General features: G+C 47.6%; 1 protein-coding gene across 2 annotated transcripts; it reads left to right on the forward strand.

The window, feature by feature from the left end:
* TFAP2B (transcription factor AP-2 beta) lies at window positions 1-25,652 on the forward strand. Of its 2 annotated transcripts, none has more exons than XM_031434552.2 (7): window positions 1-160; window positions 4,633-5,091; window positions 9,903-9,963; window positions 17,692-17,911; window positions 19,460-19,578; window positions 21,694-21,835; window positions 24,737-25,652. In XM_031434552.2, exons 1-7 carry the CDS (start codon window positions 80-82, stop codon window positions 25,035-25,037), a joined length of 1,383 nt encoding a protein of 460 aa, XP_031290412.1. In that variant the 5' UTR covers window positions 1-79; the 3' UTR covers window positions 25,038-25,652. The 2 variants fall into 2 exon arrangements, with proteins under 2 accessions (XP_031290412.1, XP_031290414.1); XM_031434554.2 differs by lacking the exon at window positions 1-160 and adding an exon at window positions 1,676-3,426.
* The last annotated feature ends 91 nt before the right edge of the window (window positions 25,653-25,743 follow it).

Here is a 25,743-nt window from a genome sequence, read left to right on the forward strand (position 1 = left end):
GTATCCCCCATTTCCAATTATAGATGGATCATTACAGACAGCGGAGTCCTGAGAAGCCAGACATCTGCTCCTCACATGAATGCACTCACCTCCTAGAGACCAGGCTGCCATCATGCTCTGGAAGCTAGTGGAGAATGTCAAGTACGAAGATATCTATGAGGTGAGCCGACACCCCCAGATGCATCTTAGAGCTTTGCAGATAGAAAATTTGAGCTTCTCGACACCCCAACTGATAGAGATTTTTAAGCTATTTGCTCGTAGATTTCCGGTCGGTTTTTCTCAGCGTTCTCTAACTTTTAGGGAAGCTGGCTTGGGGACACTTCGCTGTTCTGAAAAAAAGGACTTTAAGGTGGAAATCTGACTACTTTAACTTAGGAGATTTCTCTCTCTCTCTCTTTTTTTTATTCTTTTATTTTCCTTTCTCTCTTCCTCGCACTCCACCCCCCCCCCAACCTTTGGGCTCTGATGGGGGACGTGGTGCTACTGAATGTGGGCAGACAAAATAGAGGCAGAAAGACAGAGACTCTCCTCGTTTTGAGTGTGGGAGAGAATTAGGTTTTCAGGCCTCATTCGTAACAGACTCAGGCTCTTAATTTTTATTTTCAATAAAATTTCGGAAATCGGTAACAAACGGATCCAAGTAGAGGACGGAAAATTAGAAGGAAGGAGGTCAACAGATAGACGGACCGATGGATAAGATGGATGTAGAGAAAGCGGGAAACAAGGAGCCATAGCGGACAACTTTTTTAATTTCCTTTTTTTCTCATGTTTTGCTTCTTTGAGGGTCGGTGCGTCCAAACCGCCCCACGTTTTGGCCTTTTTTAACGAAATTTTCTGCCTGGGTTGAGCGCGCGGGGTTCTTTAGCGCTGAGGCCAGTGAGACTGTCCCTCGGGTGGAGATGCTGCCGGCAGCCCGGCGGGCGCCTGCCTCCCTGCGGGCCGGACGCGCCGGCCGTGCGCTCGGGTCTCCGGCGCCGACGGAGCGAAGGGGCGACGGGGCTGCGCGCGGGGCGGGAGGCCGGGCGGGGAGGGGACGGCGGCCGAGGCCGGCGGACCTTGGCTCCGAGCGCATGGGCCTGGGAGCCCCCTAACTAGGTGTAAGGGGAAGGGAAAAGCCTGGACTCCAAGGAGACGTCGAGGGAGGGAAGCGAGAAAAAAAAGCGTGGAAGAAGGCGAGGGGAAAGGGGCAGATGAGATGGGGAGACGGGAGGTGGGAGCCGGCGAGCGGGTGGTGGACGGAGATCGCGAGGAGAGGAAGTCGGGGAGGGGAGGGGGCCTGGAAGCTGAGCCCCGGGCGACGCGCGCGGGCGGCGCTTGGTCGGACGAAGCGGTCCTGGTGGGACGTGCAGAGGCTCCCCAAGCCGCGGGGGACACGCCACCCGGCAGCTCCGGGACGACTCGGGGAAGCCGGGCGGGGAGCCGCCTTGAGGAAGCTGGGAATGGGCCACGCGCGGGAGCGGCCCGCCAGCTTCTCCCAACCCCGCCGGCCCGGCCCCGCGACCCGGATCGCGGCTCCCAGGGGCCCGCGCGCGCCCCGCTGCCGCCGGGCGGTGTCTGCACGCGGAGCCCGGCGCCGGCGCCCGGAGCCTCCCAGCTCTGCCCAGACCTGAATCAGGATTTTGGGGTGTGTGTGTGTATGTGTGTGTGTGTATGTGTGTGTGTGTGACAGAGAGAGGGGGGGGAGAGAGAGAGAGAGAGAGAGAGAGAGAGAGAGAGAGAGAGAGAGAGAGAGAGAGAGAGAGAGAGAGAGAGAGAGAGAGGGAGAGAGGAGATCCGTCTTTCTGAGGAATGATGACTGGGGTTTTCCTCCCCTCTTTGTGGTTGTGTATTGACTGTAACGGGGAGCCGCGCCTCTGCCTGGTGGGATTTGTTTCGGTTCGGCCTCCTTTTCTTTCTTTAGCAGGAGGGATAATGGTCAAGTCGAAAGCGCTAGAACTCCTAAAAAATGTGAGCGCCTGAAGTGGGCTTGGCACGGGCGGGGATGCGGCCACGGTGTAAATAGCTCCGGGTAGGCACAGAGGGACTCCAGCGGATTCCGAAAAGTAAGCAGCACGAAACTCGTGCTAAGAGTCTGAAAAGTAGACTGGCTAAATGGAAAAGGAGGGAGGGAGAGGAGAAAGCAGAGGGGGAAGGAGGGAGGGAGGGAGAGGGAGGGGTGGAGTGGAAGAGGGGAAGAGGGGAAGAGGAGAGAATAAAGAGGGAGGGAGAGAGGATGGAGAGAGAGGGAGAGACAGAATATTGCAGGTATTCCTATCTGCCTAATTTTTCTACTCAAAACTATAGGAGAAACCGAAGCCCAGTGGAAGGAGCCTATTTAAGTCGGGAGGAAGGTTGAACTTTAACAGAAATGGCAGTCAGGCCAGTTGAACGGGTTCCTGAAACATCCAAAAAGGTTTTCTGTTGCCCCAGGTTTTGCCGGGAAAGGATAAGTTTAGTGTACTTCAAGATTGTTCGCATGTATTTTAAATTGAAGTGAAAATCACGGGCTGCACGCGCACTAAAGAGGGAAAGGCTGCACAAGGCAGGGAAAGCCCCCATCTCGCCTCGGTCCTTTAATACATAAGCATAATCTCCAGTATGCTTGAAAGTCGGCCAACGTCACTGTAAACAACTGGGCCCACCGGTTTACTCTGCTCTCCCCTCCAAAGGGTGAGGTAACGCCTTTTTAAATTTTTTTATTAGTATTATTTTTAATCTGCACACGAAGCACGCAGGGCGATCAAGTCTTCCCATTAGGCAAGTCCCTCTCCAGGAGCAAGGACACCTACGTTGCGCACAAGCCCCCAGCGATGCTCTCTCCCTCGCCGCCTGGTCCCAGGGAGCAGGGGCTGCTTTACGCGCGTCCCCGGCTCAGTTAATTGAAGTTCTGCCTCTTTCCTGCTGAACTTTTTCCCCGGTCTGCCTTTGCCAGCCCCCTCGTCTGATTACATCTAGTAATTCTCCACTGAATGAACGTCATTTACAATAGTAGGGGAGCTCTGCGCCCGCTGCTGCTTCACGCTCCATTTGTCCTCCATTCTCCCTTTAAAGTACTCGTGTAATATTAATAGTCATGAATATCAATTATTATGAGGCGGTGTAGGCAAGCGGAGGGAGGAAGGGGCGCCCGAGCAGTCTGAGCCCAGCTTCGGGCGGAAGAGGACTGCCTCTGCAGCCTCGGAGAACCGCCGAAGAGAAAAAGGCCGAAAAGACAGCAAGAGACCGATGAACAGCTCTGTCTGTGTGTGACAGGCGTCGGCAATCTTGTTGGGGGGGGGGTGTAATTTTTTTTTTTTGATGGCTTGTCCTGGAAACACCTCAAGCTTGGCTCCTGTGTCCAGCCCGTTTCTCTGCTGGACTCCTTGATTTTTTTTTAATCATTGTTTGATTTTTGAGCAGTAACCAGGCTTTTTTTTCCAGATGTTAGTCCACACCTATTCATCCATGGTGAGTTTGGATTCACGTTGTACCAGAATTGCATGCTCCCTCCTCTCACCGTCTCTCTGTCTCTGTCTCTGCGTGTGCGTCTCACTCTCCCGTCTCTGTCTTCCTTCGAGCGCCTTTGGCTTGGTAATTTAGCACCATAATTGGACGAGGCTGCAGCTGCTTCTCTGCATTGTGTGTTTGTCTGAGCTCCATGAGTCAGCTGGGGAGGTGGAGGGGGAAGGCCAAAGAAGAAAACTTTTTATTTGCCACCGCAGTTTGGAAATTTAGGTGACTATTTCTCCAAAAAGAACCATGGGGACTTTACTGTGGCATTTCTACAGAGGAGAGGAAGAAACAAGCCCCCCCCAACACACCTCCCCCTTCTCCTTTCACTTAGTTTAGCACTCCCGTTAGGACCAACAATAAGTTGTCTGGGCCTTTTGGGTTTGTTTGTTTTTCTCCTCCCCACCCTAAGTCCTTCATTTTCACACCCTGGAGTTTAACAGTCTTAAATGTGGGAAAGCCACCTTAGAAATCACTCCTGCACACCACAGCTCAACTTAATTTGACAGGGACTCAGGATCTGATTTTGAATGAGATCCTTTTCCAGCAAACACTCCATAAAGGATTTCATCCCTGTTGGCGAGGCAGGGGTGCCTGGAAACTCAGATCAGGCAGATTCCTGTATCTCCTGAAATTACCAGGTTGTGTGGGGGCCAGCCCGGCTGGCTTGCCAGGGAGACAGAAGTTGGTTTGGAACAGGAGGAACAACCGGGCAAATAGTATGAAGTTTGATTTGTTATGTTTTGGACCTCTGAAGAGTTAGAAAGAAGTAGTTTAAAACACCCAAAAGAGCAAAATGCCATAGTCAGACTCCTGTATTTTTCATTAAGGAATTTAGACTCTGTCCCCACCCCCACCCCCACCATACACACAACCACTTTGCCCTCACTTTTTTTGCTAGCTTTGCCCCCCTCCCAACAGAAGGCTTAGATGTTGGTTAAGTGGGTAATTCTCCCCCATTTTCCCCCCAAAGTCTCGCGTTTGGAATTGCTGAAATCGCGTACACTCTGAACAGACTTGGGAGTCCGAGTTTCAGACTCTTGTTCCCCTGTCCCGGGAAAAAGATCCTGAAGCTGGGCTTCTCCATTTGTCGCTTGTATTTTTTCCCCCTCCCTCTCTCTGTCTCTGTCTCTCTCTCTCTCTGTCTCCTGCACTCTCTCCCAGGACCGGCACGATGGCGTCCCGAGTCACAGCTCGAGGCTCTCCCAGCTGGGCTCGGTGTCCCAAGGACCTTACTCGAGCGCCCCGCCGCTGTCCCACACCCCGTCGTCCGACTTCCAGCCACCCTACTTTCCGCCCCCCTACCAGCCGCTCCCCTACCACCAGAGCCAGGACCCCTACTCCCACGTCAACGACCCCTACTCCCTGAACCCCCTGCACCAGCCCCAGCAGCATCCCTGGGGGCAACGGCAGCGGCAAGAAGTGGGTTCAGAAGCCGGCTCTCTCCTGCCCCAGCCTCGGGCCGCCCTGCCCCAGCTCTCGGGCCTCGACCCCCGGAGGGACTACCACTCGGTCCGCCGGCCGGACGTGCTGCTGCATTCGGCGCACCACGGCCTGGACGCGGGCATGGGTGACAGCCTCTCGCTGCACGGCCTCGGCCATCCCGGCATGGAAGACGTCCAGGTAACGGCGCACGCACACACACACACACACTAGACGATACACAAATAACAAATGCCCTGGGAGGGGGGAGGGGTGGGGAGGGGCAGCTCTGTCTCCTTTGGGGGAAGTTGTTCCGGACACAAAACGTGTAACTGTGTGTAGACGTGTATGGCTCTCCAGTGGTGATTTCAGGAGGTCCGATGATGAAAGCTAGAACCACCAGAAATTACATCATGAAGGAAAAAACTACATGAGTGTTTTCCTCGTTTAGGATCGTTGGCATCAAGGCTAGGTGTTTTTGTTTTGCCTGAGCCATCGGACTCCCTCCTGTTCGCTTGCGCTTTGTGTAAGCAAGCTGGCGACTGTCCTCAACCCGCCCCCTCTGCGATTCCCATAGTGAGCCTGGCCCCTGACATGGCAGGTGGGGCCCTGGCTGCCTGGAGGCCGAGGCCTGAGATGCAGCTTGGAGGAGGTGCAGGGTCCTCTACAGAGGTTCCTGATGGCTTTGTAAAGACTTTGTTAGGCATGACAGTGTTGACTGGAAGAAAAACACGTGCTATTTTGTCTAAGCCAGGTCTTACTTTGAATGTCCCATAAGCTATAGACCCCTTTTCCAAAATAATTGAGTTCCAGAGTCATCATCCAAGAAATGGAATATTTCTGGGGAGAGACCCAGAAAGCCACAATTCTGTTTGGGAGTCCATGAGGACATGTACCATTTTAGAGATTCTTTTCACCTTTTGGACCATTAAATGACTGGAGCAATATTCTCCACATCCCTCCCTCTGCAGTCGTCTTCCCCCTGCGTTAAATACCTTCCTCTCCCCGGAGTCACCATCCCAGTTGAAGAGGTATCACATGCTTTTTTTTTTTTTTTTTTAAACAAAAGGCTCCAAACACTACCGCCCCCCCCCCACTATCCCATCTGCACCCTGCACAATGGAGCCTGATTTGGTTGCGAATGCTTGGTTAAACTAAACAAAGAAACATCAAAGAAATGATTTCTAAAAACTGTCCGGGTGATTCTGAGCAGGTCTCCTTTTGCTCCCTGATTTAAATAGTCTCCAGAAAAGATAAATAGGGTTGAAAGGTATTTAATTGACCCTTCGGTCTCATTGGCATGAGTGTATATATTATGCATCATTTTAGACATACCTCTGAAGCAAAAAAAAAAAGAGAAAGAAATGGGGATGGGAAGGTGTGCATGAGTCCCTCTGCTTCACCTTGCTGAACAAAATGTCTTTAGAACAGTTAAAGTGTGGTGGCAGCGCCACGTCCTGTCTCTCTGTGGTCTCTGATGGTTTACTGCTTTCAAGGAAATTCAGTTATTTAATATTTCCAAAGATTTTGGAATCACCTGAGTTGTGGCTGGATGTACCCACGCTAATAAGAATGGTAGTTTTGTTGATTTAACCGAGCTTAACTGTCCCTGTTTGGGCATACTGCTCATTTCAGAATATCATATGAGAAAGGGAATATTTAATAGTTTTCTTTTTAATGCATTGGGGTAATATGTGTCCGGGGGGGGGGCAGTTTTAAATTAACCTTTCTGGGTACGGTTCAAAGTGCTAGATAATGAAAGTGCATCAACTCATCACCATGGCTGTTGGCTGTGCTGCACTGGCTCTCAGCGCCACCCTATAGGCCCAGTGGCTTAGGCGCTGAACCCAGGAATTCTCCTAAAAGAGGGAACAGATTTCTTTGGTTTTAGTTGTGTGTGTGTGTGTTTTTAAGATAGAATTGAGAGGGTTTGGAGTGTTTGGTGAAAGGCAAAGGCCAAGAGAAAAACAGGGCCAGGTCGCTGTGCATTTGGGAGGACGCCCTGGTCAAAGAGACACGCGGCGGCGGAGTTGCAGCCGGAGCTTGGCCCGCGGGGGTGGGGAGAACTCGGAGCAAAGAAGGCGCAGGCCCCGGACCTTCGCCGCTCCCCGCCCGCCCGACCTCCGCCCAGTTCCTCCCTGGAAGCATCCCAGCAGGTCGTCTGGAGAGGTGGGGAGGCCCGCGGGACTTTCTTGGGTCGACCCTCAGTGCAAGGGGTCGCGCGGGATACACCCCGCGCCTGTCCCAGGAGGGGAACCAGAGGGGCAGGAGCGAGCCGTCCCCGCCGGGATGACAGGCCTCCTGAGGCCGGAGTGTTCTTGCCGCGACACGGGGCAGGTGACAAAGAAAGATAGGGGAGGAAGGAGATGGACCTAGGACCAGACCCTCGAATCCAGAGGCTGCGCCTTTTCTGTTCAATCCGGGACTTCCGAGTTAGGATCTGGAGCGCGGGGCCTAAAGTTGCAGGAGACGGTCGGGCTTTCCGCGTTTCCTGCAGCCATGGGATGGGTGGGGTGTAAAAGGGACCAGAGGTGCCACGGCCTGGGCCTCAGTCCCCTGTTCCATCTCAAAGGCCCAGCGTGGGTTCCGGATCCCCTACCCCAACCTACCGCAGACCAGGAGGATCCCAGGGCGCTGCCGGGCGGGAGGGCCTCACAGCCAGGGGGACTCACCTGGCCCAGGGTCGGGAGAGGATGTTGTGTGACCCAGACACACACGCGGGGCCACTGCCCCGACCGTGAGCGAAGAGACAGAGGAGAGCTAATTAACCAAATGCTTCTAATATTTTTTTAAATGAAACTATAAAACCCTGTCAATTTCTATTTCAATTTACTCACAGGGGCTATTAAACCAGCAAATCGCTGTTTGGATTCTGGGTATGCTGCATTTCACCCACTGTGTGTGTGCGTGCGTGTGTATGTGTGTGCGTGCATGTGTTATGTGTGTGCGTGAGTGTGTGCGGGTGGGGGGGGCAGTATTAAAAACTCAGAAAAAGCAGCATCAGAAAGAGAGAGATGACACCTAGTTTGAAGTTTGTTCAGTTGCTGTGAATACCTCTTTTCTTCTTCTGATCTTTGCTCTCTAACCTCTCATCACCTCTGCTCCCTGAGAGTACAAACATAAAGATGTTAAGTCAGACCCCTCACACACACACACACACACACACACACACACACACACACACACACACACACACACACACACACTCAAACACACCCTAGTGTCTTAAAGCAACCCCTGGTATCACTTTTAACTAAAGAAGTCTAGTAATTACGAGTCTGAGTTGTTTTTCTGAGCTTCCGCATGCAGTCCTAATTAAATCTTTACGACCCTCCCTGTGACGATTAAGCGCCAGCATGCTGCGTGAATATCCTGTACAAAAACCCAGCAGGCGGCCGTAATTAGATAGAAAATCAGACAAGAGCCTTCTCATTAACTACCACAACTACCCCACGTCGCTGATGAGGCGTAGATACATATTTACGTACCGACGTGAGGGTGAGGTGTGCGGGCGCACCGGCCCAGCCCGTGAGATTGCGGGGCTGCCCGCCCACAGACACAGGCGAATGTTCTGTCCTGCGTGGACACGTCGCCATTGTAGACACGTGAGCACAGAAAGGCGTGAATCGTGTGTGTGAGCGTGTGTGCGGGCCCGTGTGCATAGTGGGGCCTCTTGGGAGTCCCCGAACAAGTTCCATGATGCTTTTTTTTTTTTAAGCTTTATTTTTTACTATTTCTTAAGATGTAGATGGCATGTTGGAACATGGAAAATGGTTCTTAGGGAGAATCACAATTTTCCTCATCTTTCTGAGAACAGAAGAGTGACTATTAAAAACGAAAAGAAACAAATTAACATGCCCCCTCCGTGGTTAGATCATCTCATTTCTAAGGTGCTGCTTGTTTGGGGTAGGCAGTCTTCCTTGTGATGAACACACGCCCTGTCTGGGGATGCAGTATGAGTGGGTGGGAGGCGCTGTCTAAACACGACCTCCCTCTCAAGCCCTTTGCTTTTTACTCCTCTGTAGAGTGGGTGACAGATTGGTCCAAAGTTAGGTTTCTTAGGATCAAGAAAAGCAGCCATCAGATTGCAGAGAGGTCTAGCATTTATTTTCACTGGGGAGTAGGGGGAGGGAGTCCACTGATTTTGGATGTCCTGGGGTGCACAGCCAGAACTCTGTTCTCGGGCATCCTGGCAGTAAGAATCTCATTCCAACAGCTATAGCCCCTCAGCAGTGCCGCCAACACCTAGGGTAGAAACGTTCCTTCTCTGGGATGATATTGTGGCAATGGGGGGTGAATGCTTTTTGCCATTACCTAGGAACTGACTGGGAGGATCCTCTGTGTGTGTTGGTGTGTCTGTAGTCACTGCCTCCCTAACAGGTGTGCTTCTTGCTGGGTGGCAGCGGGAGCAGGGTTGGGAGGAGGTACGTTGTGCAGGGGTTGTCTGAGGGGTTGTCCTACAGCAGGAGGCTCAGAGCACAGGGATGTGCGGTCCTGACAGCCTGCAGACGTGTTCCTATGTGTTGCTGTTTGCATTCCATTCCAAATTGCTCAGACTTTAATTAAAATCCTATAATGTAAACTATTATGTATTTTTAAAATGACTCTGGGGTTAAGATGCACTGAGATAGAATAGAAAACAGAAATTGCTCTTACTAATATTGGTGAAAATCTTTCAGCTGTTGCCAAATTTTCACTATTCATAAGAGCAAATAATATAAAAGTTTCAGTGTCTACATAATATCTGTGTTTAATATAATAACTAAGCCAATCCTGCATCCCAGACGTCTCTCACAGTTTCCCTTTTTCCTCTTCTTCCATTGGAAGAATTTATAATTTGGGTGAATTTCATTTCTGTGTCCATTTGGAGGTAATAATGATACTAATAAAACCTCCCTTTGTGAATTAATATAAATGGAAATAACAGAAACTCCAGTTTGGAATGACATGATTTATGTGTGCGCTTCTTTAATATCCAGTCGATTTGAATAGTGATGTTTTTATATTCACAGTCAGTTGAAGATGCCAATAACAGCGGCATGAATCTATTGGACCAGTCTGTCATAAAAAAAGGTATGGATTCTTTCCTCCCAAAAGTAAGCAAAGTTTTCCTGTGCATTCATGTCTTTACGATGAGTTTTCACTTTTGAAGGAAGGATTTCATTATTTTATGAGATGCCAGTGCTTGTTCACAATTAAGGGACAGTGGCTATCTGGATGAAGACATGTTGGGAAGAAGGAAATGGGGTAGGGGGACCGCAGGCAGAAACCCGGATGAGAGAGATGGAGGGACAGAGGCTAGAGCCGTTTTTTCCATGGTACATTCGGTAACAATTCTAGATATATCTCACATAATTGAACTATCACCGTGTGTGGAACTGGCTGGGAAACACTGCCTGCAAAAATCTGCGATTAATTATTTCATTGATAACTGGAGTTTGTTGAGTGAAACCCTGTGTCATTGGGGCAGCTCCTTCTCTCCTTGTTTTTGTATTTGGGTTTTGGGTGGTAATTTTCTTCCCAGTTCTCTATGTTTTATGAGTTGTTTCTTCTATTTTTTTTTTAATTGTGCCAAATGTGTCGCTAACTATGCTCTTCCTAAGAAGCAGAGCCGGCCTCTGCACATTTCTCAATCTTCCTACATACGCATTCATGATTTAGTGTGACTGTGGAATCACCCCATACTGTTAAAGGGCATGTGATATTAACAAATGTTTGCAGTCTCTTGTACAGCTGTAAGCAAAATAATTAACTAATTAAACTAATTAAATGTAATTACAATAACTCATTTCGGGCGTATTGCAGCTGCTTAATTCTTCCCCCCCTTCTCTGACAGTCACTGAGAGGATGCCTGGCGATTAGTGTGGCTGCCGAAAGGCCCGAATGTCACTCGCATGCCACAAATTTAGGAGCTTGAATGTGTAAACAGTGCAATCTTTAATTATCGCAGGAACCGGTGTCTGGAGATAGTTTTAACTACTGTTAACCCTTTCTTATCAGTGCTGGAGAAGGCCTGTCCTTCAGTGTGGTGTCATCAATCCCTAGCTGCAGTCACTTAGGATTTATTTAAGCCAGATAACACTGACAAAAACAATGAAGAGAAAAAAGATGCTTTGGAAAGTAATGTAGAGTCAAGCCGGTGGAGTAGGAGGGCTGTGGAGTGAGGATTCCAAACGGGGCGAAATGTTCTGGATGTTCTTCTCTTACAGAGGCAGGAAAAGTTGCTTTGAGAGGTGGCAGGTGGGAGGGGGGAAGCTGGACTTGAAATGAGGCCATTTGGCATCCCAAAGAAGAATAGCAAGGTTTGGGGCAAAACGATTTATTTTAAGTGTTGTTCCAAATGTCTCTCCGGCTCTTCTTTAGATAGTATCGGTTTGGTTTTGCATGTCCAGGGTTCGGGTTTGCTAGGACACCTGGTCTCCTGCTTTGATTTGCAACTGTGCTGACAGCTAACTTTCACCATTTCCTCCTGGATCTTCTCTTCTGGTTAATTGCGGGTTGATGGGGAGGGGCGGGGTGTGGGGGAGGTAAGAGCCGCACTTCCTCATTGGTTTTTTTGTTGTTGTTGTTTCTCTTCTGTTTTAGTTCCCCGTCCCTTTTCATGGAAAGCTAGAACCCCTTAGTTCAGGGTTCCGTATCCTAGGAACAGCATTTGGGCCACGGTGGGGCATGCCCAATGGATGACCAATCAGAGAAGTTATTAATAGCCAGGCCAATAAAAATATTTGGAACTTAGCTTGCCTAACAAAACGGAGCTGAAAATATTTGTAGATGTGGGGAGGGGGGCTTCTGTTTCAGGGCTTCTATATATTTGTCAGTGAAATGTGAATACTTACGTATGTGGGTATCGCCAGGAATAAGAAAAGGAGACCACTGACTCACATTGCTGGTTCTGTTTTGGAAATGTGGGGTACTTTTAATGGCCCCAACACCTCCCTTTTTTTTTTTTCAAATGAGCAGCTTGAAACATCTAAGTGGCACCCCAGTTGCGTTATTGATTTAGGGAGCATGGTATAAATATGAAGTGTTAGGTCAACTCTGTTATTTAATATTTCAGGTATTTGCTGTATCACATGAAGAAAAGACCCTAATATCATATTTTTATCTTTAGAGAGCCATGGGCGAAAGAGGAATAAGTGGTTGATTTACTTTTCTAGATCTCTATGAACCACTTAAAATAAGGTTATGTGTTCATTAGCTCCTTCCCTGCCCTCTGGTCTCCCCTCTTTGCCCCTCCCCCACGCTTATGAGGGATGACTCCAAGAGATTAATTTCATAAAAGAGGAGGTGAGAATGTTTTCTGAACTAAATATTCTGAATTTCAACACCTGGCAAAGGGACTCGGTTGCTTTATTTTCTATTGGGCTTTTAGAGAGATTTTTAAAACTCTGCCTTGTTAATAAAAACAGCAACTGGCCCAGGTTCAGATGTCTGTGCCTCTGTGTGTATTGAAGCCAGAAGACTTAACACATAAAGGATCTATGTCTCTCTGTCTGTCTGTCTCTCTCTCTAATTATGGAAAGTCTCCCTCCTAAAAGTTAACCAGTCCAATTTTTCACCCGTGTTGATATCACCCCCATAGGTTATAGGCTAGCTCTCTTGTTGTATTTGCTATCTGGGCTTAGCTGACATTTCTGAAGTAATTTAGTTAAGAGGAAATGAGTTGTTCCCAGTAGAGAGAGCAAACGAGTGGAGTGAAGGTAGCCAGCGTGATAAATGGCTCTTTCATTTGAAGATCTCCAGAGCTCGTTTACGGCTAATTTTCTGTATTGGCCCCCTTTGAGCTATTAATGCAATCGGCAGGGACCGTGGCCCCTCTCTTCTTAGCTGCCCCATTAGAGCTCCCATTAAGCCAGCGAGTCTCGACTCCATGGCAGGGGTAGGGGGAGTAATGAAAGGTGCTTTTTAAACTCTCCTAATCTAAACCGGCAGAGGGTGGTTAATACGATTTGAAGGGGGCTGGTCAATGAGCAATCAATAAAGTAATAATGAGAAGGATTCGGTACATTAACAGTCTAAAAATCCAACGAGACATTAAAAAATCATTCTTAACTCTCAGTTCCATTAAGATTAGGAATCTGGGCCGGGAAGGGGGCGGGGGGGGGCGGTGGTACCCAGCTAACATAAATGATCTTTGCCACCATCCTAAAGCCTAACCTAAAGAAGGCTCACCTAGGCTTTGAGAAAAAGTTTTCAGTGCCATCAGAGGCCAAGATGCAATCGGCTTGACACCTTAGACAGCAGAAAAGATGCTGAGATTTCTTGGAAAGGCTAGCATGGCTGGAGTCCAAGGTCCAAATGTTGTGACTGTGGGGCATTTTCATTGGTCTTAGGGATATCCTGTTTGGTTAGTTTTAATTCAACCTCCGTTCTCTTCCACTTTTTTTCCTCGTTAGTTCTGGCCCCTTCCCCACATAAACACTTGGATTGGTGTGGATTTTCTTTGGGTGGGTCAGGGGACTACAGAAATTGCCAATTTCAATTCCAAGGGGTTCTGTTGGGATTCCTCCTTCTGATCTAGGAGGTCAAAAGAACCCAGAGTCTGTCGGAGCCTCTGAGAGGGTGTATGTTTCCTCTTAAAGGGAAGGGTTCACATTTCCAGAGCTGACTTGGATCCCAATTGGTATTTATTCAAGTAGAGCCTCTCAGCTATGGTCCAGCCACCCAAGGAGTAATCAGAGTTCACAGAATTTTAAAGCTGGAAAGGTTAGACACTCTTCTCCAACTCCCGTTCTCCCATCTCCCCACCCACCCCGCACGGAAGCTGAGACAGAGGGAAAATAAATGACTTCCTCAAGGTCTCAATCACTGAGTAAGTGATGGGACCAAACTCAGTTTCAGCCTCTTAGACTTTGCCCCTAAAGGATGCCAACCCTGGATGTTTGTAGTTTTTTTTTTTTTTTTTTTTTTTGGTTTTTCTTTTTTATGTTCCAGCTTCCTTTGTGGGAATTCTCTTATTTTCCTTTCCAGGATTTCAATGCTCACGTTTATATGCACAGGATCTTATATCCATGCAGAATAACATTTAGCCCTCAGGTGGAGAAGAAACAAAGCAAGTATGGGAACAGGGGTGATCTGCTGGTGAGGAGTAATTATTTCAAGCAACGCTCAACCTCCTGTAGCTTCCCGGTGTCATTTACATATTTAAGTCTGAGTACTTTTAAGTCCCAGGGACTTAACCTTTAATCTATCAGATGGGTTCATTTCTTCCTTCTCCTTCACCAGCAGATCAGCCCCGCAGAGGATGTGCCTCTAGTCAAACACCAAGATCTCAAAGTTATGATTTCACAATTAAGCTTAAAGAGGACAGATTAAGAGCTAGCCTATTAACACTGTGGCTCTATGTAGTCCACTAATGAATAAGATTTTCTCCAGTTTTCCTCGCTCTCTTAAATAAAACTCTAGTCACTATAATGAAACATTAATTGGCTTTTAAATCTTTTTTTTCTTCTCCCCCCCATATAATTCCAGTAAAAAGGGAGGGGAACAAGTTTTGTGGGTGTTCCATCCAGAAGTTGGCCATTGACAGGGGGTATAGCTCAGTGGCAGAGTGACTGCTTAGCATGCCTGAGGTCCTGTGTTCAATCTCCAGTACCTCCATTAACCAAAAAAAAAAAAAAAGAAAGAAAGAAAGAAAGAAAGAAAAGTCAAGGCACACACAGAAGTTGGCCACACTATCCAATTGAGAACTGAAGAGAAAAAAAAAAAAAACCCAGTTTTAATGTATGCACAGAAAATTGTAAACATGTAAAGAACTGAAAGCTTCCCGCTGAGTTTTGCTATGCTCCATTTCCTTACCATTTCCTGCTGTCGCTTTAAACCTATCTTAGTCATCTCTGGGTTCCGTGAGCAGGCGCAGCGCGCTCATAATTACTAACAAATCAACCGGGCCCTGTTGCTCCCTGGGTTTATTGATAAGCTGGAGGAAAGCAGAAGGGAAAAGACAAAGAGAATAAAATATGGGGTTAATCAGCTGAGGAAAGCAGGTGTGAGGGTGGAGGGGAAGGAGATGCTAACAGTTCGACGGACTTAGAAGAGAGTCAGAGAGTCGGGCCAAGGAATTTGGGAGTCCAGTCTAGGGGACCAATACAAAGGCCAGAGTGGGACAGAGGTTGAGAACCTGAGTGGAGGGTGCGAACAAGATTGATACTTCAGTTCGAAAATGGAAATATAATCTAAAACGTGTCTGCACAAACAGTCTTCATATCTGGTAGGGTAAAAAAGCACCTCCCTCCTCCTTTTCCTTGGGACAGCGGAACTGGGAAGCTGACGGGGTTGGTGGTAGTTTGGCGACAATGCGTATGCAAAAAGGTGCAGCCCGCGGGAGGGAGTGATAAACCTTCCCCAGAGGAGATAGCTCTTGTCAGGGAAATCAGGCAATTAACAATAGTGAAATTAGAGGGCAGGTTATATACAGTGTCCCTAAAGGTCTGGCTTTTCAGGAGATCTGGCGCCTGGGACTGTGGAAAGCAGGAAAAATTCCAGTTCTCAGGAGATGTTCAGTTATCCAGCATGGGAAATAGGAACTGACCTTACTATTTTCAGCTCAGTGGCTTTTTTTTTCTGTAAAAATATTCTTTCTAACTAGTATTTAAATAATAAAATGTGGCTGACTATCAAAGATGAGATTTTTATATAATTTATTTCTATAGTTTCTACCATGTTAAAACTACAAAGGGCCAGCTATATTTTGGGGAAAAATTTTTCCAAGGTTATCGATTACCAGTTCCCATGATCATCAATTAATTTGTTTATACTGCTTGAACATGAATCTGAAATACAGAAATCAGGACTGCAGTGAAAAAAATAAGATATGTTAAAATAGATGTGGATATTGTGTAAGAGGATTAAATGACAGGGTGTTACCACCCCAATCACTGTTTTTAGGTGACTTTAAATCTGTATTTTACTCAAATTTGATTAATCCTCACACTGTGAATCTGCATTGGTTCACTCTCAAATGGGAAATATTTCACTGATGAGAATATGATGAGAATCAGAAAGAAGTCTCCCTCTGTAACACCCCCTGGCCCATCATCATCACGACCATGTAGAAGGTCCACTCTGTTACCTAACATCATTCCTCTGCCCTGGGACAGACTCTGCAGACAGATCCAGAAATCCTCAAATGTCTATTAAGAAGTAGAAAAAGGGAATGGAATGTCCAGTCTCCCCATCCACTTCCCTCAGAAAGCCCTTTCCACAGGTGTTTGTAAAGGGCCAAATGCAATTCATAGTAAATAAAAGATTTGGGAACCTACCTGGCTTTTAGGAGTCTCTAAACAATCATGGAGGCCTGAATGCTGGAATCTGTGATAAAGAGAATAGGCTGTTTCGGAAACACTTAGGGTGGTTAGTCTGTTCTAGACAAGGGGGGTTATATAACTTGTTTGATGTATAGGGTTCTAGGCGCCAGATGGTAGAAAGAGCACATCTTTCTCTTCCCAGGATTATAGAGACAGCATCTTTATTAAAAAGAGGAATAGAAGCATCCTTTTCCATGCCAGATACATTGCACATTTCAATAAATCCCCTGGACTGGTGATCAACAAAGACCATCTGAGGGGCTTCATATCCCAAGTTGCCTGCCCAGTGACTTCTAGAACCTGCAGAAAGAAAATGGGTTTCAGCAGTGTCTAAGCCTAAGGGAGCAAGACTGCCAGGGAACCAGGAGGCTGACCGTTCACCGTGTTCCGTTCCTTGTTCCCAGCCTCTGGTTCTACTGAGCCCCCGCCTCTTCCTGAGGTGCAGATGACACTGAAACACAATTAAACAGAAATACAGGCTGGAGAGACTGACTGTGCCTGGGTAGCAGTGGCAACCAGCTGTCAGCTCTTATTAACTTCTGCATAAAACATACCTTGAGTGCGGTTTGTTATCAATTACTTGCCGAAATGAAACAACTGGGGCAAGGCAAGACCGCCGCTCACATGAATTAGAGTGATTGGTTGATTGATCCGGGCACCTGTTGTAAATCATAACTGCTCCAAACAATCACCAGCCGGTGCTTTACGTTAATTTGTAAACAAAATTCATGTCACTGTGGAATTGCTTTCACTGGAGAGGAGCATTTGGGTTCATTTCTAAATGAATCAGTTGTTATGATGTACAGAAGAATGGGATCCACTTTAGAGAAATGAGCAGCTCTTTTGAGCTAAACTCCCCAGCTTAATGGTATTACTCGGCTGATCTTGGGCACAGTGACTGCTGGGGCCCACCCTCCTGATCCTAGCCAGTGATGATAATAATTTGCATCCAATAGGCGAGGAGGGATGGGTTCCCATAAAGACCATTGGTATTACTATTTTATATCACTGATAGGGATAATCAACTATTTTATATCACTTATAGGGATAATCAGCTTCAGATTTAAGCACCAAATACAATTACTATTCTCAGAAGACAGATGAGGAAACTAAGATTCAGAGAGGTTCAGCTTGGTGTCTAAGGTCACACAGCTAGCATGTGATGGAATTGGATTTGCCTGGCCTCACAGCACAATCCAAACTTGGGGTAGCCTGTTATTCTTGATTTGTGTAGCGAGCAGGACTGGGTCAAGAGACTCCCACATGTCCACACACCTGGGGTAAGTTTCCAGAGGAGTGATGGCTTTTACACTTGTCGGTACACAGTGCTCTGAACGCACCCCAGCTCCACGGGAACAAACACTTCCTCCTGCAGCTTTCCGCTTGGCGCGAGTCCTCTGGCCTCGCCTCTGCGCACGCAGCGACGCATTCTATCCTCCGGTCACCAGGATCGAAACCCGGTCACCTTTATGGCATATATTTTTTTTCTCTCTAGTTCCGGTTCCTCCCAAATCTGTGACTTCTCTAATGATGAATAAAGATGGCTTCCTGGGAGGCATGTCGGTCAACACCGGCGAGGTGTTTTGCTCAGTCCCCGGCCGCTTGTCCCTGCTCAGTTCAACTTCAAAGTACAAAGTTACGGTGGGGGAAGTTCAGAGACGCCTGTCGCCCCCCGAATGCCTCAATGCATCTCTCCTCGGCGGCGTCCTCAGAAGGTAAAAGTTCCTGCAACCAGTTTTTATGGGGCGCGGTTGCCTAGCAACTGGCTCCGCAAAGCGCCTGCGGAGAGCGGCGGCCGCCACGTGCTCCGCGCTGGGCACGCGCAGCCTCGCCTTCCAGCCCATGTTGCGAGCCACGGAACCTTCCAGTTTCCCAGCCCTGCGCCCCTCTCCTCCCCACCCCCCAGGAGCCCTGGGGGCACTCTAGCCTGAGTGGTACCCACAACCTACACACGCTAATCTGAAACAGGACTTTCGTGGAGCAACCCCCTTCGTACCTGCAATGTACTCTGATACCTATTTTGTTTCAAAGTGCACTTGGCTGCTGACTAAGTTGGTCCTATCCCATCGATGCATTTTGCCCCGCGGTTTGAAAAGCTTTCTTCGAGACTTGCGTGACTTCAGAATCAGCCCCACCACTTATATAAGACACCGCCTTAGAAATATTGACAGTATTCCTTGGAGCCATTCACATGCTCCCCAATATTGGAGAAAGACAATCCAGAGGCTCCTTGTGGAAAATGGAGGAGGAGATGGCTTCCATCTTAAGGTTCAAAGCCTTCCCCAAAAATCCCTGCCAATGCCTGAACCCCTTTATAGTGTCCCTGATATGAAGGTAACAATGCATGAGATGAACTTTCCAAGTTAGCCTATGCGGAGAGGGGTTGAAAGTCCCTTTATTTCCTAAAAGTGGCTGGAGTGAACAGTACAGCAAAAGCAAAACAGTACAGTAACTGGTTTTTTTCCCTTGTATTTTTGCCCAGACCTTAGCACATCAAGGGGGATCCTTAAGAGGAAGTAAGGGTGTGACCTACAGACTTTCCTCACCTTGAATCCTCTTGCTCTGCTCTACTTTGTAGTTTAGTTTTCAGGCGAGTCCTCTGAGCCCCAGAATGTGGAAGTTTCTTTCAGTCACCCCTGGGCATCAACGATGTGTGTCTAAAACGTACTATGAGATTAAGTGAGATAATCAGTATAAAGTGCTTATCTCAGAACTGAACTCCCTCAAGGGCTAGTTTTACTGTTATGATCACCATCATCATTAGTTTCATGTTTCCGTCTTCCTTCCCCTTTTAACCCAACTCCATTTTATAGTGACTCTTGACCCCATCCTCTCAAAGTCCACCTGTTCCAGCCCGTGCCTTCTCCTCTGAACCAACCAGTCCTATCCCTTTTTCTGGCAAGGTTGTGCTTGCCCAGTTTCTGCTCACCTCACTGGCTCCATGACAAGGAAAGAGCTCAGTGCGTGTGTGCACCTTCTCTGGACCTACCACCTACACCCTAATTATTCCCATCTGGTATCATTTTTTTTTCTCACGAGATAAAAAAAAGAAAACGACTCGATTTTTTTTTTATGCTCTGTATTGCAGAAATTAAGCAAACCTCAGCAAACTATCAGCAAATAACCAAAAGGAAGGGGAAAAAAAATGTGCTAACCTCAAGTTAAAACCTCTTCAAGCTCCACTGGGCTTTAGATTGCTAAGTCTAAACTTTGTTTCAGGAACACTGTGAGGTTAATCAGAATGTTAATTCTTGCAATTTCAGAGCCAAATCGAAAAATGGGGGGAGATCTTTGCGAGAAAGGCTAGAAAAAATCGGTTTGAATTTACCCGCGGGCAGGCGCAAAGCAGCAAATGTCACGTTACTCACCTCCCTGGTGGAAGGTAAGCAAGACATGTGGCCATTTCACGAAGTGGCTGAGCTTAACTGCTGGCTGAAGGCTGACATTTTACACGTTTCATGATTAACTGGAAATCATTGCAGTTGTTGTGCCCTTATGAGTTGGATGTCAAGCGACTGCTTGAGAGAAGTTCAAAGGTCCTTTTACTTAGAGGGAGGGGCGATTGTGCAGAGGCCAAGGGACCTGTGCAAGGGTCCCCATGCTCTGAAGAATGCTCAGGTCTGGCCTCTAAGCCAGTGCAGGGGTCACCGCTGTCACCAGGTGCAGGACACAGTGCCTGAAACACCTGTGGTATGAACTCTTGCAAGAGTAACTCTGTAAGCAGCAATCCATTCTGTACCCCTTCTCCATCCCAGATTTTACCTCTGAATCATCAGTAGTAGAAAACACATTGCCGATTTATGACACTATTATTGAATTCATGACCTCTAATGGTTATTTTAAAAGTCTTGTCACTTCCAGGGCCTATTACCTGGGACTTATTGAAACATAGCTTTATAACTTCAATGACCTAAGGAAAATGGGGGAGGGGTGAGGAAACATGGGGGGGGAGTCATGTATGATCTTCAACTGTGAATTTAAAAGCCCATACTTACAGCAGACACATTCTGGTTTGCTCATTACTTTGGGATTGGGGATGAAATTTATGGTATGTAATAAACAGGGTCTTCTCCACAGTCTAGAACAAGAGGATCTGCCTTTGAAGTTGTGGGGTGTGGAAAGGATAGGGAATACAGCCAGATGGACCTAATGGAGAAGGCTGTAGGATTTTCTCTAGGGTCTAACATGGAGGTCTTGATTTTTTTTCTTCTATTTTTATGGGTGTGATATTATGACACTCCTTTGGGGAGTTGGTTTTTGGAGGAGGTTATCTTAGAATATTTAAGAAACAACCATAAAGTCATCACATTTATAGGCATTGCACTTTGGTATCTTTAAGGCAAAGTTGCTTGGCCCAAACTTACCCTCCAGGGGCAGCGGTCACCAAGTTTCTAGACCCCACTTATTAGAGGTTGACTCTCAGCCTGGGGGTTTTACCTTTTTGCCCTTCAGGGAATTGCTAATATCGCAAACTTCATTTTGAAAAGCAGTCAAGGTAATTTCAGCCCAAGACAGGGATTTGGGTGGAAAAGGGAGGAAACTGGAAAACCCACTGGAATGCCAATATTTAGTTGGCAGTTTCCAGTGTTATGAGTTGTTGTAAGCACCATGCCTGAAGTATTTCGTGGTTACTATGCTAATGATTAAAAGTAAGTCATGCTCCTTAAAAATAGCATAGCTATGAGATAATTCAACATACCTCTTTTTCATGTTGGGATCTTCTCTTGAACCCCTAAGGCTGTGCTTTAAAGGGGTAATAATGCTTTATTCGAAAGGGGCTTCCACGTAAGCTGAGGAATCTCTCAGCTGTCCAGGTTTTCTTTAGCTGCTGTGTCATCTTTTGTGCAGTGGAAAGTCCTTAACTAGGAGAATGATGACAGAAACCTCTGAAGAGGAGAAATCTGAAATCTAACTAGCAGGAAACTGACAAGGAGAATGAATCTTTCACTGCTGGATAGAAACTGATCCATATATGATTTACACGTATTCTTTAATATATGTGGACATATACACACATGAATTTATATTTGTGTACATTAATTATTATAGGAAGATACAAAAGATAGGAAGGCTTTTTACATTTTATTTAAAGCAGGTGTAACAGATACTTTAATAAAGAAGCAGAGAATCTGGCTTGACTATCTAGTCATCTCTCTAGGTGCAGTTGTAAGGTGGCTCCTGAACATAGTCGCCCACCTTTCCCTCAAAACAAAGCACGGGGTGTGTGAGACCTGAAGCTATTCAAGGGATGTCTAGTTAGGACTTGACTGGAAGGATGATCAGGCAGAGGCTGGATGATCAGCAGGAGCAAAGTTTGTTCCATCAACTTTAATTATGGCCCGAGAACCCTGTTTAGTTTGGGCGTCAGTCCCACCTTTGCTATTGCCCCCAACAGTTGGCCTCTTCTGTAAACAACGGAATTGACCAGGGAGCGCCTCTTGCCCTGGGATGGTTAGGGACTGGGTGCTGATTATTTCCTCTTCTGCTGTCTTTTCAGGAGAAGCTGTTCACTTAGCTCGGGATTTTGGGTACATTTGTGAAACAGAGTTTCCTGCCAAAGCTGTTTCTGAGTATTTGAACCGGCAGCACACGGACCCCAGTGACCTGCACTCCCGAAAGAATATGCTACTGGCCACCAAGTGAGTGCCCCAGACCCGTGGTCCTCATCCCGGACTGGACTCCCACCCTGCAGAGCCACCTGGCTTGGGAGGAGGCGGTGGGAGCCGCAGTGCAGACGCCCTTGCGGGGCAGGGAAACTGCTCAGTGGTAGAAATAGAATTCGAAGCCCGTTGATTGCTGGCTAGGAGCCCTCCCAGCTCCGCCCCACAACGCCCCCAGCCGCACCCCCACCCTTCAGCGTTGATTATGGGCTGTGTGTTTGTGTTTGTCTTCTCTATTTCCAAGTTTCTGGAAAAGATGGCTTTATGAAGCAAATCCACGCTTTTTACAGTTCACTTCCGCAACCCTGGGGATGTCAGGCAGACCTTTTCCGGGTGGGTCCTTTTTCCAGTTCTTTCCTGGATCCCGGGATGCATATTTCTGCCTGGGTTTCACATCTCCCTGTCCTATGCACACAGCCACGTGTGCTCGCTCACGGTGTCTATATGTCACCCACGTGTACCCATCTCTACCCGCAGCTCTAATTACTCTGTTTCCAACGTTGCTGTTTGGCATCTTCCACAGACGTGAAATTTACTACAACTCCAGAGGGGAAAATAGTAAATCTCTGGCTAAATTTAGGTCTAGAGCTCATTTGAACTTTTACAGTGGGTTTTCTATTTATTTGATTTACTCCCGTCTTTGGCTTCGATGTCATATTGCTGGTGTTTTATGGCCGGCTCAGGCCTGCAGTGGGCGGTGCTGCGTGCGCCCGCACGTTTCTCTCGCAGGCGCGGCCCAAACAGCGGCGCTCATTTATTTAGTGCTCGGGGACGCGGTTTGTTCCGTTGACAGCGTAATTTAAAGAAATATATGGAAGGCTGAAAAATCATTTGCTCAAATTTGTCCAGATGTTTTTGAGACGTGATTGGAATTTGATTGCCCCTTTCCGCAGGGTCAAAAAATATTAATGTCCCAGAACTTTAATTGCTTACAGACCCTGGTTTGGGCTTTGAAGATTTAAAATGTTTGACTCTAAGCATTTGTTCTCCCCAGTTCAGAATTTCCTTTTTGGCACTTTGGTAATGAGTACAAACTTAAGGAAAGCCTTTAACCATCTCCTTCAACGATCAAAACCTGGCACCCACCCTCTTTTTAGAAGGTTTTCCTCCTATGTACCAACCAGCAGTATAATGGATCTTTGTCAGGCAGTTCTCCTCCTCTTCCATGCCCTGGTGGCTAGTGGCAGGGGAACTGTAAAGCAGAGGTACTTTGGGGAAAAAATAAAACCAAAGTAGATAAATTAGGTAACAGGATTCCACAGCCAACTCTGTTGTTTCCCTAAGGAGTGCTTGTAACTTCCCCCCACCTTGAAGCCTTATGGATTCTCTTAGGCCAGTACTTCGTCACCTGGGGTGAATGTCAGAACTGTCTGGGGAGCTTTTTCAAGATAATTATTCGGGGACCTAGCCCCAGGCCCCCTGAATGGGAATCAGTGAGGGCGGAGGCTGGATGTGAGTATTTGAACCCCACAGGTGATTCTGAGGTACCTCTGACTGAAGAGCTGCCCTATTTAGATCAGAATTGTTACCTGTTTCTTCCTGGTTGTGAGGATGTATCTGTGCATTTCAAACAGAGAAGCCAGTAGACAGGGGAGGCCTGTCGGTGTCGTCTACCCAGCAGCCTTAAAACCAAAGCCTGTTTTTGGCTGCTGCAGGTTGGGGGAAGAGGTTTTTCTCCCTCCAGTTTGGCCTAAGGAGGAGTCCCCTGGGAAAAGTTGCCTCAGGGTCACCCACATCGGCCTCCAGGGATCTGCCACAGTCACCGGTTGGCCAGGTCAGGTGTCACCAATTGTCAGACCATCCTAGGGAGGTCTGGGATTGGAGTTCTGTAGTTTGTCTTTTCTGGTCACCCTACAGATCAGGTGGAGGCAGGCTGACAGAAGTCTGCCAGTCTGTGAAAGGCTGTGACCTTTGGGGATGCCATGCCTCTGACCACTGGGTGAACCAAGCCACTGGACCTTCAGGGGTAAAATCCTTTGGCCCACCTCCTATATTAAAAATTTCTCAAATAAACTCAGTCCATAGTTAGGCACATAGGATTTCTAAGGCTGGGAAATTCCTCTAAATTGTCAGTGCCTTGAGGAAATAAAAACCTTCAACAAATAAAAAATCTACCTTCCCTGGAGTCTTAACCAACTACCTTTAGGTTTTATTTAAACAATGTGGGAATCCTTTTATATGGACAACAGTCCTGTTGTACAAAGATCTTCGATAGCCTACACTTAAAAGAAAGGGGAAAAAGAAGGGAGGGGGTGGGTGGAATACCTCCCTTCCCAAATACTGCAGGTAAATAGCTTTTTGCTTTGAATGAAGTCAGCATTCTCTCCTGGAAGAAACAGTTGCTTGCCCTGGGCCATGCAAGTCTCCAGCAATCTGCTTCCATGGCAGGGACAGGCTTGTGGCCCAGGGCCCTAAATCTTTCAGGGCTTTTTGAGCCTGATCACCAAGAAGTTGGAGAGGAGGGGAGATAAAGGGCTTTTAAAAGAACTGTCAGGTAAAAGCTAAAAATTACTGAATATTCCAAATCTTCCAGATGCTAAAGCCTGATGGAGTTCCCAAAGCCGGGTGTATGCAGTCTCAGAATGAAGGGGGGAAGAATGGAAGGGGGGAAAGGCCAGGCTTGGGGATGGGAGGGGTGCGGAACCTCCCCGCCCCCCTTCTCCTTCCAGTCCCAGCTGCTTTAGAAGGCAGAGCGCTGGGAAAGGAAACAGAGCGGAATCGCCCGCATTAGCCTCGCTCTTCGGCTCCACGGTGACCGGGCGCCTCTGGGCTTGTGTGAGCGTCTCCTTTCTAATGCCAATGACAACGACACTGAGGGTGGGTTTTTTTTTCCTTTTCCCTCCCACTCCCCCCTCTCCAACCCCCACCCCGCCCTGGCAGGCAACTTTGTAAAGAATTTACGGATCTGCTGGCTCAGGACCGGACGCCGATCGGGAACAGCCGGCCCAGCCCCATCCTGGAGCCGGGAATCCAGAGCTGCCTCACGCACTTCAGCCTCATCACGCACGGCTTCGGCGCCCCGGCCATTTGCGCCGCGCTCACGGCCCTGCAGAACTATCTCACCGAGGCGCTCAAAGGCATGGACAAGATGTTCTTGAACAACACCACCACTAACAGGCACACGTCTGGGGAAGGCCCAGGTAGTAAAACTGGCGACAAGGAGGAGAAACACAGGAAATGAAAAATTAAAAAAAAAAAAAGGAAAAATGTTTTAAATACAAAAGGAAAACAGAAAGAAATTTAATTTTAGCTTTAAAATATTGGATTGGCTTTGGAAGAATTATATTAGGTAGAATACACATACAATCAAAATTAAAAAAAAAAGCTAAATAACTTAAAAAAAAAACTGAGGCGTACAACGGAGCAACAGTATCGGTTCTCAGTGTCTATTTCAAGATACACTTGGAGACAACCGTCCGGATTTTCCACTTCGGTTCTTTCGAGCTTAGTAATACTGATAATAAAAAGAAAACCATGATTTTTTTCCCTTTTGGAAAATAAACATAAGACTAAACGTGAGAAAACGCTAACTTATTGGAAGAAAATCGGAGAAACCTTGTCGGTGTCAGTGCTTTGAGAGCTGGTTGATTGAGACGCACGAACTTTTTTTAATTTTTAATATATTTTTAGGAAACTCTCTCGCAGTCCCCGCCCTTCCACCTCACCTCCCTCCTCTCCCAGCCGCCCTTTTCTCCGTTGCCCTCCCATCCTCGGCTGTCACGGGAATCTAACGGGATGAAAAGGCTAGCCCTCTGACGCGGTGTTTCGGTCCCCTCGGTGCCCCCGCCCCCGCCCCGCCCTGAGTCCTTAACTCACCGGGGCCCAGCTCCTGGGCCGTCTGCATAATTAGGGAGGGTGGGCGGGCGGGCGGGGCGGGAGGCCCGCGG

Source organism: Camelus dromedarius, chromosome 19 (genome assembly GCF_036321535.1).
Source record: "Camelus dromedarius isolate mCamDro1 chromosome 19, mCamDro1.pat, whole genome shotgun sequence".
Lineage (NCBI taxonomy): Eukaryota > Metazoa > Chordata > Mammalia > Artiodactyla > Camelidae > Camelus > Camelus dromedarius.